Raw genomic sequence first — 12,581 nt, 5'->3', positions numbered from 1 at the left:
ATATGTCGCGAGTACACACACTTTCCTCTTTTCTGTTAACATGATAAAATTTTGTTACGAATGAATGTTTCTTATCTTCTTTTACGTAATGAATAAACTAAAACAGACTCCACGATGACATAGTTTCATAAATTAAGATGTTAAAACAGAGGATTGTTTCACATGTTTTGGTAAGAACAGGTTTTTGGTCTATAATATCACATTTTTTAAAAAAGTAAAGATTTGGGTTATAAGTACAACAATGCATGAGCTGTGATTCACCATATCATCAACCACAGTACTCCACAATGTCAACATCGTACATGCATACATATACATAGTGACAAATGACAATCATATCCACACACAAAACTAAATGCATTGTACAAAGCAATGAACCTAAAAGTCTATAAAAATGCCAACCTCCATGCTTTGTGGGAACCCATATGTATATGACCCACTAATCAATATAGATATTTTCCATTTCTCTTTTATTTCAACAAAGAAAACATTAATTCCCACTTTCTAAAAAAAGTTACCACATTTGTTTTCTTTAGAGGAACAAATGAAAGAAATTATCCCTAGAATTGAACATTATGAGTTTCTTTAATCACAAAATGGAGGAAAAGGATGATTTCACTAGACAAGAACCTCATCGTCATCTTCAAAACTCAGATTCAAAGTCTGTAACTTAAATCCAGCTCCTTGTATAGTCTCCACCAAGTTTGACGCCACTCCTGTTGCTTGAACCGTTGTTTGCTTCAAAAGCTTCACATACATTGATCACAACATAAGCCAGATTCAATTGTACAATCAAACATAGAGATGTTGCTACGAGCAGTAACAGAACCGTTCATATAAAGGCCTTAACTATTCAAGGTCAGGCTCGAGGCTTTTGTTATACGGCCCCAAAGACTAATCCCCTGGTTAACCACCAAAATGTACAACAAAATGACATATTTGACCAGTCCAGTCCTTCTAAGGGTGTGCCAGCCATTATATCTCTAATAACATATTCAACATCTGTCCTTATCTATTTATATCCTCTAAACATATATGTGTACTGTGTAGGGGTGTGAAGAGACATGTAAAGGCAATGTTGGATGTAAAACATACCTCAACGACGGCAACACCTTCAGAAACCTGAACCTTTAAATTGGAAACTCCATCAATATCCTGAAAGAACAAAACAAGTATCAATTGGAACCTTTATATTCACTGTTTTTGTAAGCTATAGGTACTAAGGAAGATTTAGAGCGTGGAAAGAGTAAAGTGAACACCCAAATTCCAAGTTTAACACAACTACAAAGATTAAATTGAATTGAAACAAGTAACCAAAAGGGTTATATAATCCAAGAACCAGATGCATTCACAAAGATTCTCGTCAAGCTCCACACAGATTTGCTAGTTCAAGGAGAGATTACAAAGCAAAGTATTACCTGTAAGGCCCTTGTCACATTAGGAATAGCTGCTTCGTTCAAAGTTCCATCAGCCTTCATAATCAAGCAAAAAATCCAACAATGTTCAGACTCAATTTGAGGCCACATGAAATTGCAACAGAGTAATGCTCATAGTATCTTCAAAACAGTATCAATACAATTTTGCAAACCTCATTTCTAAGACCTTATAATACAACCATGAATCAATCCTACTATATCTATTAAAAAGCCATAAGTGGAGAATGAGGATGATAATCACACAAATTCACTGGACAGAGAGTGATGTACCTGGAAAAACATGGTGAGCATGTCTGAAGGAGAGACAGGAACAGAGACAGTCTCTTGCGGTTGCTCCTCTGCGACAGCGACACCTTCTCCTCCTTCTCCAATAGACGAAAGCTTCCTCAATCCAAGGCGATTTTGTTTTATAAACCCAGCAAAACTGCAATTGCGGCTATTTCCGATAGCTCTGGTCCGAAAGTTGAGGTTTTTCGACAAAGGAAGAAGGTGGGTCGAAGAAAGATTAGGGCTTTTGGTTCTGCAAAACGAGTGAAAGGTAGAAGAAGCTGCAATCGACGCCATTTTTCACTACTGACCCAATCTTCTTTCACTCGATAAGGTTGTGCGAGTTACAAGAGAAGAAGGTTTTTTCATTTTTGTGTTTTGCTCTTTTCTCACATTATCCACTCGAAGCAAGCCTGTAAAAAGACATAAATACCCTTTAGAAAAGCTCTCTTTCTGTCAGAAGGTTCATAAATTCATGGAGTAATATAATTTTTGACCATCAAACATTATATTACTCCTTGCAAATGACAATGACAAACCTTGCAAACACAGTTCTGACCTTGAAAGGACTTAGTGTGAAAAACTTGGTACGCTTCGATCTTATAGATTCTCCTGCTCCTGATACCCTCGCTCGGGCCTTGGACGATTTGTATCATTTGGGAGCACTTGATGATGACTGTAACTTGACAAAGACAGGTGAGATGATGAGTGAGTTTCCTTTAGACCCACAGATGGCAAAGATGCTCATAGTCAGTCCTCAATTCAACTGCTCAAACGAGATTCTTTCGATTTCTGCGATGTTATCAGTACCAAATTGTTTCATCAGGCCAAGAGGAGAAGCTCAAAAAGCAGCAGATGAAGCCAAATCTAGCTTTGCACACATTGATGGAGATCATCTCACACTTTTGAATTTGTTCCATGCTTTCTTGCAAAACAACCAAGACCCAAATTGGTGCTGTACAAAGTTCATCAACTACAGAGCAATGAAGTCTGCAGTTAGTGTTAGAGAGCAGTTGGTCCGGATCATGTTGAGGTTTCAGATTAAGTTGTGTAGCCCTGATTTCAACAGCAGGGACTACTACGTCAACATAAGAAAGGCCTTGCTTGCAGGTTATTTCATGCAAGTGGCTCACCTAGAACGCACTGGCCACTACTTGACTTTCAGAGATAAGGATGACCAAGTGGTGCACTTGCATCCTTCCAATTGCTTGGATCACAAACCAGAGTGGGTAGTTTACAACGAATACGTTTTCACTAGCCGAAATTTCATCCGAACCGTCACACATATTCGCGGTGAATGGCTTGTAGATGTTGCACCACATTACTATAAGCTTGCTAACTTTCCCAGTTCTGAGGCCAAACGAGTTCTTGAAAGGCACTATAAGAAGAGAAAACTGTCAGAAGAGAGGAGTTGTAAATTGTATAGCAATTCTTAAAGAGAAAATTTTGTTTTTAATTACATTAATTTTGTTTTTTTGCCATTGTGTAAGCTAAATATATCTGCAACTTGCAATGAAAAGCTTAGTTCCAACACCAATGAGATGCTTCCAGCTGCATAAAAACTCAGAGCTAAACTTTCACATCATTACCTTATTAGTTGAATAAGATTCCAATACCCATATCCATCCCTTAATTCAGGGTAATATGTCTAAATCACTAAGCTATTACCACTTATTCTAAAAGCATATTGTTCATCAATTTTAGCATCTCTGCAGAAGTAATAAGATCCATAACGCTATACCGTCACTTTAAATCATACTGCACCTAATTAACGGACAAGATGGACAACATTTAAAAAATATAAGATCCACCAACGATATAAAAAATGTACAAGTGAGTAGTAGCTAAAACGTAAAAAAGTTTCTACAGAAAAAAAAAAAAAAAAAAAAAAAAAAAAAAAACTGATTCAACCACAAGACAAGATCATTGTCTGAAACATTACATTGTGTTTAGTTTTCTGAACACATGAAACTGTAGGAAATCAGCAGAGGTACTTAGAAGTAAACTCTAGCTTTTGGCAAGGTTCCAAATAGGAAATTGCATAAGGTAATTCTACAACAATGTAATGTACCTGAAAAAAACATGGTGAGCATGTCTGAAGGTAGAGACAGGCACAAAGACAGTCTCTTACCGTTTCTGTTGCTATTCCTCTGCAATTGCAACCTTCTCCAACCCATTAAATAGCTTCCTTTCTCCTATTTCTTGTTGGATTATATACTGTATTTTACATAAATATATAAATATATGTTTCCTACCTTCATCATGTCTTTCTCTAAAAAGTTTATCTTTGTGTGTAGAATTACAAAAATTGATCACTAACAATTTTCTCACAAAATTTGATCAAATAAAGTTAATCAAAAATGGGAGAAAATAGTGATCAAATAAATAATTTCATTCAAAGTGAAAGAATTACAAAAAACAAATAAATGAAAGCTGTGTAAAAAAGTAATATTTCTTTGCAAAGAAAAAAATCCACTGTTTCTTCTAATGTATCTCCCCTTTCATCAGTGCGGTGCACGTTAGCGCCAGCCCATTTAGAACAGAGCAGTACCGGAACAGAGAAGCGCGTGACATTTTTCACTTAAACAGCGACGGCGCGTGGTTATCATTGTCGAAATCAATGGAGCATTTAGTAGAAACCGGCAGAGACGGCGCAGCGAACCTCATCGAGTAATCACGGTAAGGAAACTCATCTTCGAAATGACCCGTCTGTTTCCCGTCGTCGAAATTCAACGAGTAACTCCACGAATCGTACCGGAAACTAACATGCTCCGGCCGATTACAACCACCGTCAATGCCACCGTTGCAGCAGTGATTACGTCCAAAGCGACGGATAAAAGTTTTCCATTTGGGACCAGCTACGATCTCAGACCATTCCCTCATCTTCATCCACCCAGAGACCCACCACCGCTCATCAGGCTCCAATTTATCAACGGTTCTGATTCGTTGCCACCACACAGATCCGTTAGGACCAGATGGCTGAGATGATCCAAGACAAGGGAGGATAAAACAACAACCTCGTTTCGCGAACATGGCTTCGTGCATTTCATCGGTCGCGTCCATTTCAGAGATCGGAAAAGATTCAAGGCCCATGAAACAATGAGATTGATTTTGAGAAAGATCGTAAAGATTAAGAGAAAGGGAGAGAGATGAATACAGAGCTTGGATTTGGATTCTTCGAATCCTTCTTCCTCTCTGTTTCTCTGCAACCCTAACCCTAATTTTCTCTTTCTCTTGCAAGAAATCTCCTTCTTCTTCTTCGTCTTCTATTTCTCTCTCGTACTCTGTATAACCAATGCGAAATAAATGGGATATAAATGGCAACTAAATCAAGAGCTGGAATTGCGTACGTAACTGCCATAAACCGGTTTTTAAGAATCTTCACTTACCTGGCCATCGGTTTTGCTGATATGAACCGAAATTGAACCGGTAGATTTGTTAAATATTAGATGGTCTGATCTCATAGTATAACTTGTTAAGTCGGTGCAGTAAGCCGTTAGTCCCGGTAACTTTTATAACGGTCGACCGTTAGTGAGCCAATTATATGATTTAAAGTATCCTACATTAAAATAAGAACTTGAAGAAATATATTACACACGCTTTACGTAAATTATGAAAATTTGACTTTCTTTAATCAGTAAACTTGTGAAGAATATCCCATATAATTAATTCTGGGCCGTAGATTGCGCTGATCGTTAATGGCTTCGTTGAAATCAACGGCCTTGATCACCATGGCTTCTCGGCGACCGTCCTGCTCCTGAACTGCCCCAAAAACAATCTCGTTCTTCTCTCGGTTATCTTCGAACGACGCTGTATCGTTCACATTGCGTTTCTGCTGGTTTTGGTATTGATCATAGTCTTGGTAATAAGACCGGTTTTGGTTGGTTCCTTGTGCTCTAAGGTAGGGTTTATCTGGATTTGTACCTGATCTCGGTTCTAAAGCTGGTGGTCCATCTTCTTCCGGTATAGCGAAACTCTCTTGTACCGGCCATTGGTTCGGTTCTTGCTGATGGTGGTACTGATGAAAGTTTGGGGGAATTACATTTCTAGAACCGGACATCATCTCGGAAACCGAAGAACCGGTTTTCACGACTAGCTTTCCAAGCGAACCGAGAAATCCTTCTTCTTTTTCCGATTCATGTTGAGGTGGGATTAATGGCTGTCGTACCGGTCTTGGATAACGTTGGTACGGAGCCATTGTCATGCTCGGTGTTGCTACATGTCTCTTACTCTTAGTATCCTGAAATCAAAAACAGAGCAATGAGGCTTATTGGTTGTCTACCCTAGTTCAAATTTCGAACCGAACCAAACCAAAGCAAACAGATTCACTCACATGGCTAGACGAAGAGAACAGCGATCGTACCCTACGAACTAATAATGCTAACATATACCCAAAGAACACAGCAGCAACCAGCAAAGCGGTTCCTACAAAGATATACAAACCGAAATGGCATCGTTTTTAAGAAAACCACAACACCAAATATAAACAACCAATGTCGTTTTTTCAAGAAGCTTACCAAGATGGAGACTATCTGTGTCGGGTTCCGGTTGAGAACAGTCATGATCGTGAAGCTGAATCTCTTTAATCAATTGATTCCCTCGATCAATGACTAGAAGAGAGCAGCTTGAAGAGACATATATTAAATCAAAGTCATCGGAGAATCTCATTGACTCCTCTTTAGATCCACCGCTCCATCTTCCTCCAGCGGCGATGGTTGAGACTCCTGAACAAAAAAACTTTAATTAAAATTCCGTTTTTCAAAGCGGAAACGCATGCAAACGAATTGTAGTTACCGTCATCGCTGATCTTGCGTATGGCCATATTGATAGTATCGGCGACGTAGATGTTCCCCCTGTCGTCCATGGCTAATCCTCGAGGACGATTCATTCTCGCTTCTTTGAGTTTCCCATCGACATGTCCTGTGTAGCCTTCTTGTGAACCAGAGAGTAGCTTTGGTTTACCATCTTCAGCATATTCAAAAACACAGATTAATTCACAAATCCCTAAGAATCTGAATCTGTCTAATTTAAATCCTAGAATCTATCCATAAGCAATAGTTCGGTGCTTTAGTCTGACAAAAGGTTGTTAACTTGACGAACAAGAAAGAACAGAATGAATAAACCTGAAAAACAGAGAACAAAGCAGAGCATGGATAAAAGCTAATGAGTCGTGTTGTGGACTAAAGTGCAAAAGTTATAATCTATAAAAGGCTTTGGTTTTCAAAGAAAGAAACTTTGGAATCTGAAATGAAGAACTCACTTTTTAACTGAACTAAAAAATAAAAAGCGCACCAAAACGAATCCCCATCTTGAAGCAAAGCATAATTGTGCATACATGATTTAACATTTTTGGTGGGTCATATATAGGAATGGGAATTGATTGAATATCCCATAAAATAAATTGTATACGTGTCCGGAAAAATCGATCTTAAGAGTTTCTTTATAATCAATCAAATGCAAGATAGATATGAAGTGAACTTACATCTAGAAAGAGGCATGGAGATTTTGTGGATGTTACTGTTCTCAGAATCCAAGACAATAAGCTCTCCTCCATTAGGGGAAACTTCAATCGCATAGGGCTCAATCCCAAGCTTACTTCCATCAAAAACTGTCTCCATGTTATATCCACTTTCGTATTTCACCATCGAACGGCTAGAAACACCTGTTACATTTCCTCAAGTTTCTCTTTATTTTTGCAATTGAAACTTTGAAATCAAGATCATTATACACTTCTTTGTTTGTGGGTCTTCTTACCAGATTTTGTGGTGGTTGTTGTGGTTGTGGATGTTTGAAGAGACCATAACCATTTCCAGAGTATCGATGCTACATTTGTCACAAGCCCACTTACAATCTCTGTTCCCAAAACAGAGAAAAACAAGAACATTTTCAGACATTCATTACAACAAAAGTGAAAACTTGTATTTATATAAAGAAAATCAGTTTAGGGTAATAAACAACTCACTAACAGGAGGAGGTTTAGCTGAAACTGAGGATAACCCACAAAAGAAAAACATGAAAATCATAAACAAAATCAACAAATTTGCATTTTTCCTCATTTTTTTTAAGGAAAACAGAGCAAGAGTTGCTCACAAGTTCAGAGAGTAGATAAATATGCAATTGTACATGTATATGTGTTTCTATGCACTTACATATATGATGAGATAAACCGACAAAAGAGAAGATTTGGAGTTAAAGAAACATAAAGAGACAAGAATCATATGCTCAGTCTTGTCTGCTTATTCTTCAATCCTTTTCTCTTTGAATCCTAATCAGTAGGGACAAGTCATTACAAAAACAAAAAGCATGTCACTTATGCCACACGCAACTCTAACATCTCTACACAAAAATTACAACAACAACGAAAAAGAACTCTGACAAATTTATCTTACCATAATTTACAAAACTGAAGTTTATTCAGATTTAACAAAAAAGAAAAAAGTATAGTCAAACGATATAAACCATACCAACTTCTAAAGTAGAAGCGTGAGGAGTAGAGAGACCATAACAAGGACCCCTTGAGTTTCTTCTAAGAAAATCGTAGCCAAAGTTAATAGCGATCTTCTTCATCACACTCGATCCCGATTTTGCTCTCACATATGAATGTCCCATTATAAACGCCATTCCTGCCTCACGAGCCTCAGTGAGCTCTGTTAGCTCCTCCTCCGCCGATCTATCGATCCTCGCACTTTCTGGTAACACAAACCGTACCCTTTTCTTGAATCTCGGAGAAGGAGCCACCATGATTACCTCCGAAGAAGAAGATGGTTCTTGTTTGTCAGAACCATCGTCTTCATAGATTTGTACGCCTTCAAGATTGGAAGAGGAAGCCGCGACGACAGTTAGCCTCTCATTTATTCCAGATTCATTTTCCGGGTCCGGGGAGTAATTCAATGGTTTATCTGAACGGATAAACTCCGCGATACTGCAAATGAGGTCATTCTCAAACTCGACATCGTCTTTGTGTACATCGCGGTATCCATACCGGGCTATACACCGGTAGAGCCGGTACTCCTTCGGTCCAACCCTTCCCACTAGAAACCGTTCCTCCGGTTTCACATGCGGGACGGGGACAGATTTCACGCAGAGGAAGACAACGACTTGGTGAAACGCCGGGAGGTTAGTGATGAAATGAGAGAAGATAGCTGGTATGCCCGAGACAAGTTCGGTGTTGATCACGCCGATTCCATGGACTCGGACAATTCCGAGGTTTGAAGAGCCGAAAAGTGTGAGGAGCCAGTTGATTGAGACTTTGTTTTGAACGTCAAATTCGTAACGCTTAAGGGTTCCGTAGTGCCAAACGTACATGATGAGGAGGAAGATGAAGGAGAGTGCGACTGGAACCCAAGCCCCTTCGAGGAATTTGATGAGTGAAGCTGAGAAATACAGAACTTCAATTGTTCCGAAGAAGAAAATGAAGGCTAGTGCGTAGAGGGAGCTTTTGCGCCAGCATAAGACTATTACCAAAGACATCAAGCAAGTCGTTACTAGCATAACGGTAATAACCGCCAAACCTGCATACAGATTACAGAGAAGAAAAAAATCAGAACCGGAGAGTTTCTTGATTTTCATACATTTGTTAGTTTAGTGGTTATGGCTATGGTTACAGATACTGTACCTGATGCATTGCTTATGTGTTTGGTGTCGCGGAATCCAACGGTGACGGCTAAGCACAAGAGCATGAGAGTCCAGTTGATCTCAGGGATATATATCTGACCATGCATTCTCGACGAAGTGTGTACGATTTTGACTTTTGGGAAGCAACCTAGAGAAGTACATTGCTTGATGATCGAGAATGTTCCTGTGATTATTGCCTGACTTCCAACAACAGCTGCCAATATAGCAATTGCTAAAACTGGCCATCTTATTTGCTCTGTACACAACAAACAAACTAGTGAAAAACTATGCCAAACAAAGAATTGCATTTTAGCTGGTTAACAAGATGATGAGTAGATATATACCTGGTACAGAAACATAGAATCCAATCCGGTAGTCACTCTGGAGGACATGGTGCTTAGATAGATACGCGGCTTGACCCATGTATGCGAGGATTAACGACGGGTAAACAGCGAATGTGAATGCAATCTGCAGCCAGGGAGTCAAAAAAAACATGCAGGTTTCAGGGACAGCTAACAACAGAACACAAAATATTCAAAGTTTACAAAACTTTACCTGTATTGACAACTGAGTGAAGTGTCCTAGATCAGCAAACATAGCTTCCGAGCCTGCGAAAACAGGACAGAAACAAATTTATGGGAAAAAAGCTTTGAAACTCAAAAACAAAACAGTTCTTTCTCTCTTTTGTTACCTGTAATGCATAAAAGGATGCCACCGAGGGACATCCATCCGCGTTTACGAGTTTTCTTGAGGAACTTGTAGATGTAATAAGGAGACAATGCTTTGTAAACATGAGGATTCCAATGGAAGATGTTGTATACACCAATGGTGCTTATACAGAGAAGCCATGCAAGCACAATGGGAGCAAAAACAAAACCTAAACGATGTGTTCCATAGTGTTGTAGCGAGAACAAGAGTATCAGTATGGCACAGACCACAGGCACCTCCACATCTGCAAGAATTGTGCAGGTTAATGATTCAAATAAAGAAGGTTACTTCAAATTCATAAGAACTTTATGACTTGATAGTCTTCTTATCCAAACCAACTACCTTTTTCTTTGACCACTTGAGTTTTCAAAAGGTATAAGCTTTATGACTTTTATATTCCTTTAGATTTTATATCTTTAATAAATTATTAACTCCTAAACCACATTCATTATCTTATGATTATAAGAATGCATCTGCATCAGACTCACCTTCCACACCAAAAAAAAAAGTTAATTAACTTATTTTATACATAATTAAGAAGCTTCTTGTTGATCCTACATGGATTCAACCTAACATGCAAGTAGCCAATTGACTATGTGGACAAAAGAAAGACCAAAATAGCTAATCTAAAACTACCTGATGCAGCAAATCCTGCTCCTAAACTATCTTAAACAGTATGGACTAAACTTCAGAGGAAAACACTAAAAATAGCATAATTTGACATTTTGGGGATCTAGTGATACTAAAAATTCCAATTTTACATCCTGATCAAAAGAAGTAAAGAGCTTACATTGATGTTGCTGCTTAGACATGGATAATTCTAATCCAGAGACTGCTGAGAAAACTGCAAATTCACACCCAAAAATAATACAAAACCATCAACTACTAAAGATCTTGAGAAATCCACACAAATCTAACAAAAAGGAAACAATCTTTTACCAGAGATTGCAGGTGTGAGAACACCATCACCAATAACCATACAAGTCCCAATCAGAGCAAGAACAAGTAACATATTCTGCAGAAACTTATGCTTCTCCAGAGTGTTTTTCAAACTCCACCCCGGAACTTTTAATCTCATCGGATTCTCCCCGGAATTTTTCTTATACTCAGAAAGGTCCTCATCAGCGAGCTGGAAATTGGGCAAAGAGCTGATTCTAGCATGGCGACATAATAAAGAGTAGAGAGCAAAAGTCCCACCTTCACCATTATCATCAGCACGAAGAACAATAAAAACGTATTTAACAAGTGGGATTAAAGTTAATGTCCAGAAGATAAGAGACAGAACACCAAAGATCTCTTCGTTTGTCTCAGAATGTGTTATGTCTTCAGCAAAAGTGCTCTTGTAGACATACAATGGTGAAGTTGCTAAATCTCCGTAGACTACACCTAAGCTTTGGTAAGCTAATGTCAGAACCGTCCACCAAGATTCTTTCTGCAAAAACCATTACCAATTTAAGCAACTAAAAGAAAGAAAGGATTATGGAATTGAATATTGAGAATTTTATACCTTAACTGGATTTCTTGGGCTTAGACGCTCGAGATCCATTGAATGGGTTTTGTATCTAAAGATCAAAGGAATAACATTTTTGGGAGATGAGAAACTTCAAAAGATGCGATTTAGTTTTTGTGGAAAAGTGGGGAATTTAATTCGATTGACGTTAGGAACTTTTTCTCTATGGATTCTTTGGGTTTGTGATTAATGGCATTGAAGGTACAAAGGAAAAGGTTTGGCCAACAAAATCAAGAACCACAAAGAGAGAGAGAGAGAGGAAACACACAGACAAAACATATGAAAGAATGATTAAGATAACTGCCACAAATATAACTGCAAAATAACATACTCCTTAAGAAAATTAGTGGGGCCTTCTTTGTTATGGAAGAATGTGCAAATCTTTTTATATGGTTAAGTATATTAGTATTATTATATCAAAATTCATTTTTGACTATATATAGGTGATTGTGTCGAAATTCACGTAAGATCTTTGTAACATTTTTTCACACTAGTTAATTTTACATGTATTATAGATTCGCTGCAAAAAAAAAAAAAAAAAAAAAAAGAAAATAGAAAAATTTCTGTTTTTTCACACTAGGCCGATTTGATTGATCAAAACCGATTTTAAAAGCTTAAACTAATAAATCGATTTCATTCACCAATTTATTAAAATTAGATCGTTTTGGAGGTTCAAGAATATCTGGTCGCTGTTTAAGACGATATTTTGAATCTTGAACCGTTGAAACTATATATACTAGGTATATTTACTGTATGTTGTGAAAGGGTTTACTATCACATGGCTATTATATAAGACCGTACTAACATATGCAAATATTATATGTGGATCAAAGTACCACAAATTTTGAGTGAACCAAAAACAAAAGGTTAGAGATAGAAAAATATGCATGTAAAAAATAATAAGAGATGAAAGAAATATTAATGGGAGATGGGTGGGAAATGAATAGATTGGTGTCTTCGTCACTTTTACTTTTTTTTTTTTTTATTGTTTGTTTGATAGTACCAAGAGATTCTCTATTCTATTCTTTCGTGATGGTTTATTTTAG

General features: G+C 37.8%; 5 protein-coding genes across 6 annotated transcripts; 1 reads left to right on the top strand and 4 right to left on the bottom strand.

Moving 5' to 3' along the window:
• Window positions 1–162: 162 nt before the first annotated feature.
• Window positions 163–2,262, bottom strand: AT5G14910 (Heavy metal transport/detoxification superfamily protein). 2 transcript variants are annotated; one of them, NM_001343378.1, is made up of 5 exons: window positions 2,243–2,262; window positions 1,707–2,116; window positions 1,419–1,472; window positions 1,096–1,155; window positions 163–747 (listed from the first exon to the last, which is right to left on the bottom strand). In NM_001343378.1, the coding sequence occupies exons 2-5, from the start codon at window positions 1,998–2,000 to the stop codon at window positions 619–621; spliced, it is 537 nt and encodes a 178-aa protein (NP_001318563.1). In that variant the 5' UTR covers window positions 2,001–2,116; window positions 2,243–2,262; the 3' UTR covers window positions 163–618. The 2 variants fall into 2 exon arrangements, with proteins under 2 accessions (NP_001318563.1, NP_568306.1); NM_121495.3 differs by lacking the exon at window positions 2,243–2,262 and having other exon boundaries at window positions 188–747; window positions 1,707–2,101.
• AT5G14900 (helicase associated (HA2) domain-containing protein) lies at window positions 2,234–3,139 on the top strand (the record flags this gene model as incomplete). The annotated part of the gene is made up of 1 exon (NM_121494.1): window positions 2,234–3,139. One exon carries the CDS (start codon window positions 2,234–2,236, stop codon window positions 3,137–3,139), a length of 906 nt encoding a protein of 301 aa, NP_196994.1.
• Window positions 3,140–3,955: 816 nt separating this feature from the next.
• Window positions 3,956–4,985, bottom strand: AT5G14895 (NHL domain protein). Its single transcript, NM_001343377.1, has one exon. The coding sequence runs from the start codon at window positions 4,794–4,796 to the stop codon at window positions 4,281–4,283; it is 516 nt and encodes a 171-aa protein (NP_001331366.1). The 5' UTR covers window positions 4,797–4,985; the 3' UTR covers window positions 3,956–4,280.
• Window positions 4,986–5,213: 228 nt separating this feature from the next.
• On the bottom strand, window positions 5,214–7,818 carry AT5G14890 (potassium transporter). The gene is made up of 7 exons (NM_121493.3): window positions 7,666–7,818; window positions 7,458–7,556; window positions 7,186–7,365; window positions 6,498–6,668; window positions 6,221–6,427; window positions 6,037–6,128; window positions 5,214–5,943 (listed from the first exon to the last, which is right to left on the bottom strand). Exons 1-7 carry the CDS (start codon window positions 7,757–7,759, stop codon window positions 5,338–5,340), a joined length of 1,449 nt encoding a protein of 482 aa, NP_196993.3. The 5' UTR covers window positions 7,760–7,818; the 3' UTR covers window positions 5,214–5,337.
• Window positions 7,819–7,933: 115 nt separating this feature from the next.
• Window positions 7,934–11,884, bottom strand: AT5G14880 (Potassium transporter family protein). The gene is made up of 8 exons (NM_121492.2): window positions 11,533–11,884; window positions 10,965–11,457; window positions 10,816–10,869; window positions 10,009–10,269; window positions 9,873–9,925; window positions 9,662–9,785; window positions 9,319–9,573; window positions 7,934–9,214 (listed from the first exon to the last, which is right to left on the bottom strand). Exons 1-8 carry the CDS (start codon window positions 11,569–11,571, stop codon window positions 8,148–8,150), a joined length of 2,346 nt encoding a protein of 781 aa, NP_196992.1. The 5' UTR covers window positions 11,572–11,884; the 3' UTR covers window positions 7,934–8,147.
• Window positions 11,885–12,581: the final 697 nt, after the last annotated feature.

Source organism: Arabidopsis thaliana, chromosome 5 (assembly GCF_000001735.4).
Source record: "Arabidopsis thaliana chromosome 5, partial sequence".
In the NCBI taxonomy this organism is placed as follows: Eukaryota; Viridiplantae; Streptophyta; class Magnoliopsida; order Brassicales; family Brassicaceae; genus Arabidopsis; species Arabidopsis thaliana.
Note: the sequence above shows the minus strand (reverse complement) of the source record. Positions and strands in the feature narration are given on the sequence as shown.

Coding starts and splice junctions, on each gene's coding strand:
- AT5G14880 (NM_121492.2), bottom strand. CDS start 11,571: ATGGATCTCGAGCGTCTAAGCCCAAGAAATCCAGTTAAG. Junction 10,270..10,815: donor GTCTAAGCAGCAACATCAAT/GTAAGCTCTTTA, acceptor CAATTCTTGCAG/ATGTGGAGGTGCCTGTGGTC. Junction 9,926..10,008: donor CATCCTTTTATGCATTACAG/GTAACAAAAGAG, acceptor CTGTTTTCGCAG/GCTCGGAAGCTATGTTTGCT.
- AT5G14890 (NM_121493.3), bottom strand. CDS start 7,759: ATGAGGAAAAATGCAAATTTGTTGATTTTGTTTATGATTTTCATGTTT. Junction 7,557..7,665: donor AGCTAAACCTCCTCCTGTTA/GTGAGTTGTTTA, acceptor TTTTGGGAACAG/AGATTGTAAGTGGGCTTGTG. Junction 6,129..6,220: donor CACAGATAGTCTCCATCTTG/GTAAGCTTCTTG, acceptor ATATCTTTGTAG/GAACCGCTTTGCTGGTTGCT.
- AT5G14895 (NM_001343377.1), bottom strand. CDS start 4,796: ATGGGCCTTGAATCTTTTCCGATCTCTGAAATGGACGCGACCGATGAA.
- AT5G14910 (NM_001343378.1), bottom strand. CDS start 2,000: ATGGCGTCGATTGCAGCTTCTTCTACCTTTCACTCGTTTTGCAGAACC. Junction 1,473..1,706: donor TGCTCACCATGTTTTTCCAG/GTACATCACTCT, acceptor TTGATTATGAAG/GCTGATGGAACTTTGAACGA. Junction 1,156..1,418: donor ATGTGACAAGGGCCTTACAG/GTAATACTTTGC, acceptor TTGTTCTTTCAG/GATATTGATGGAGTTTCCAA.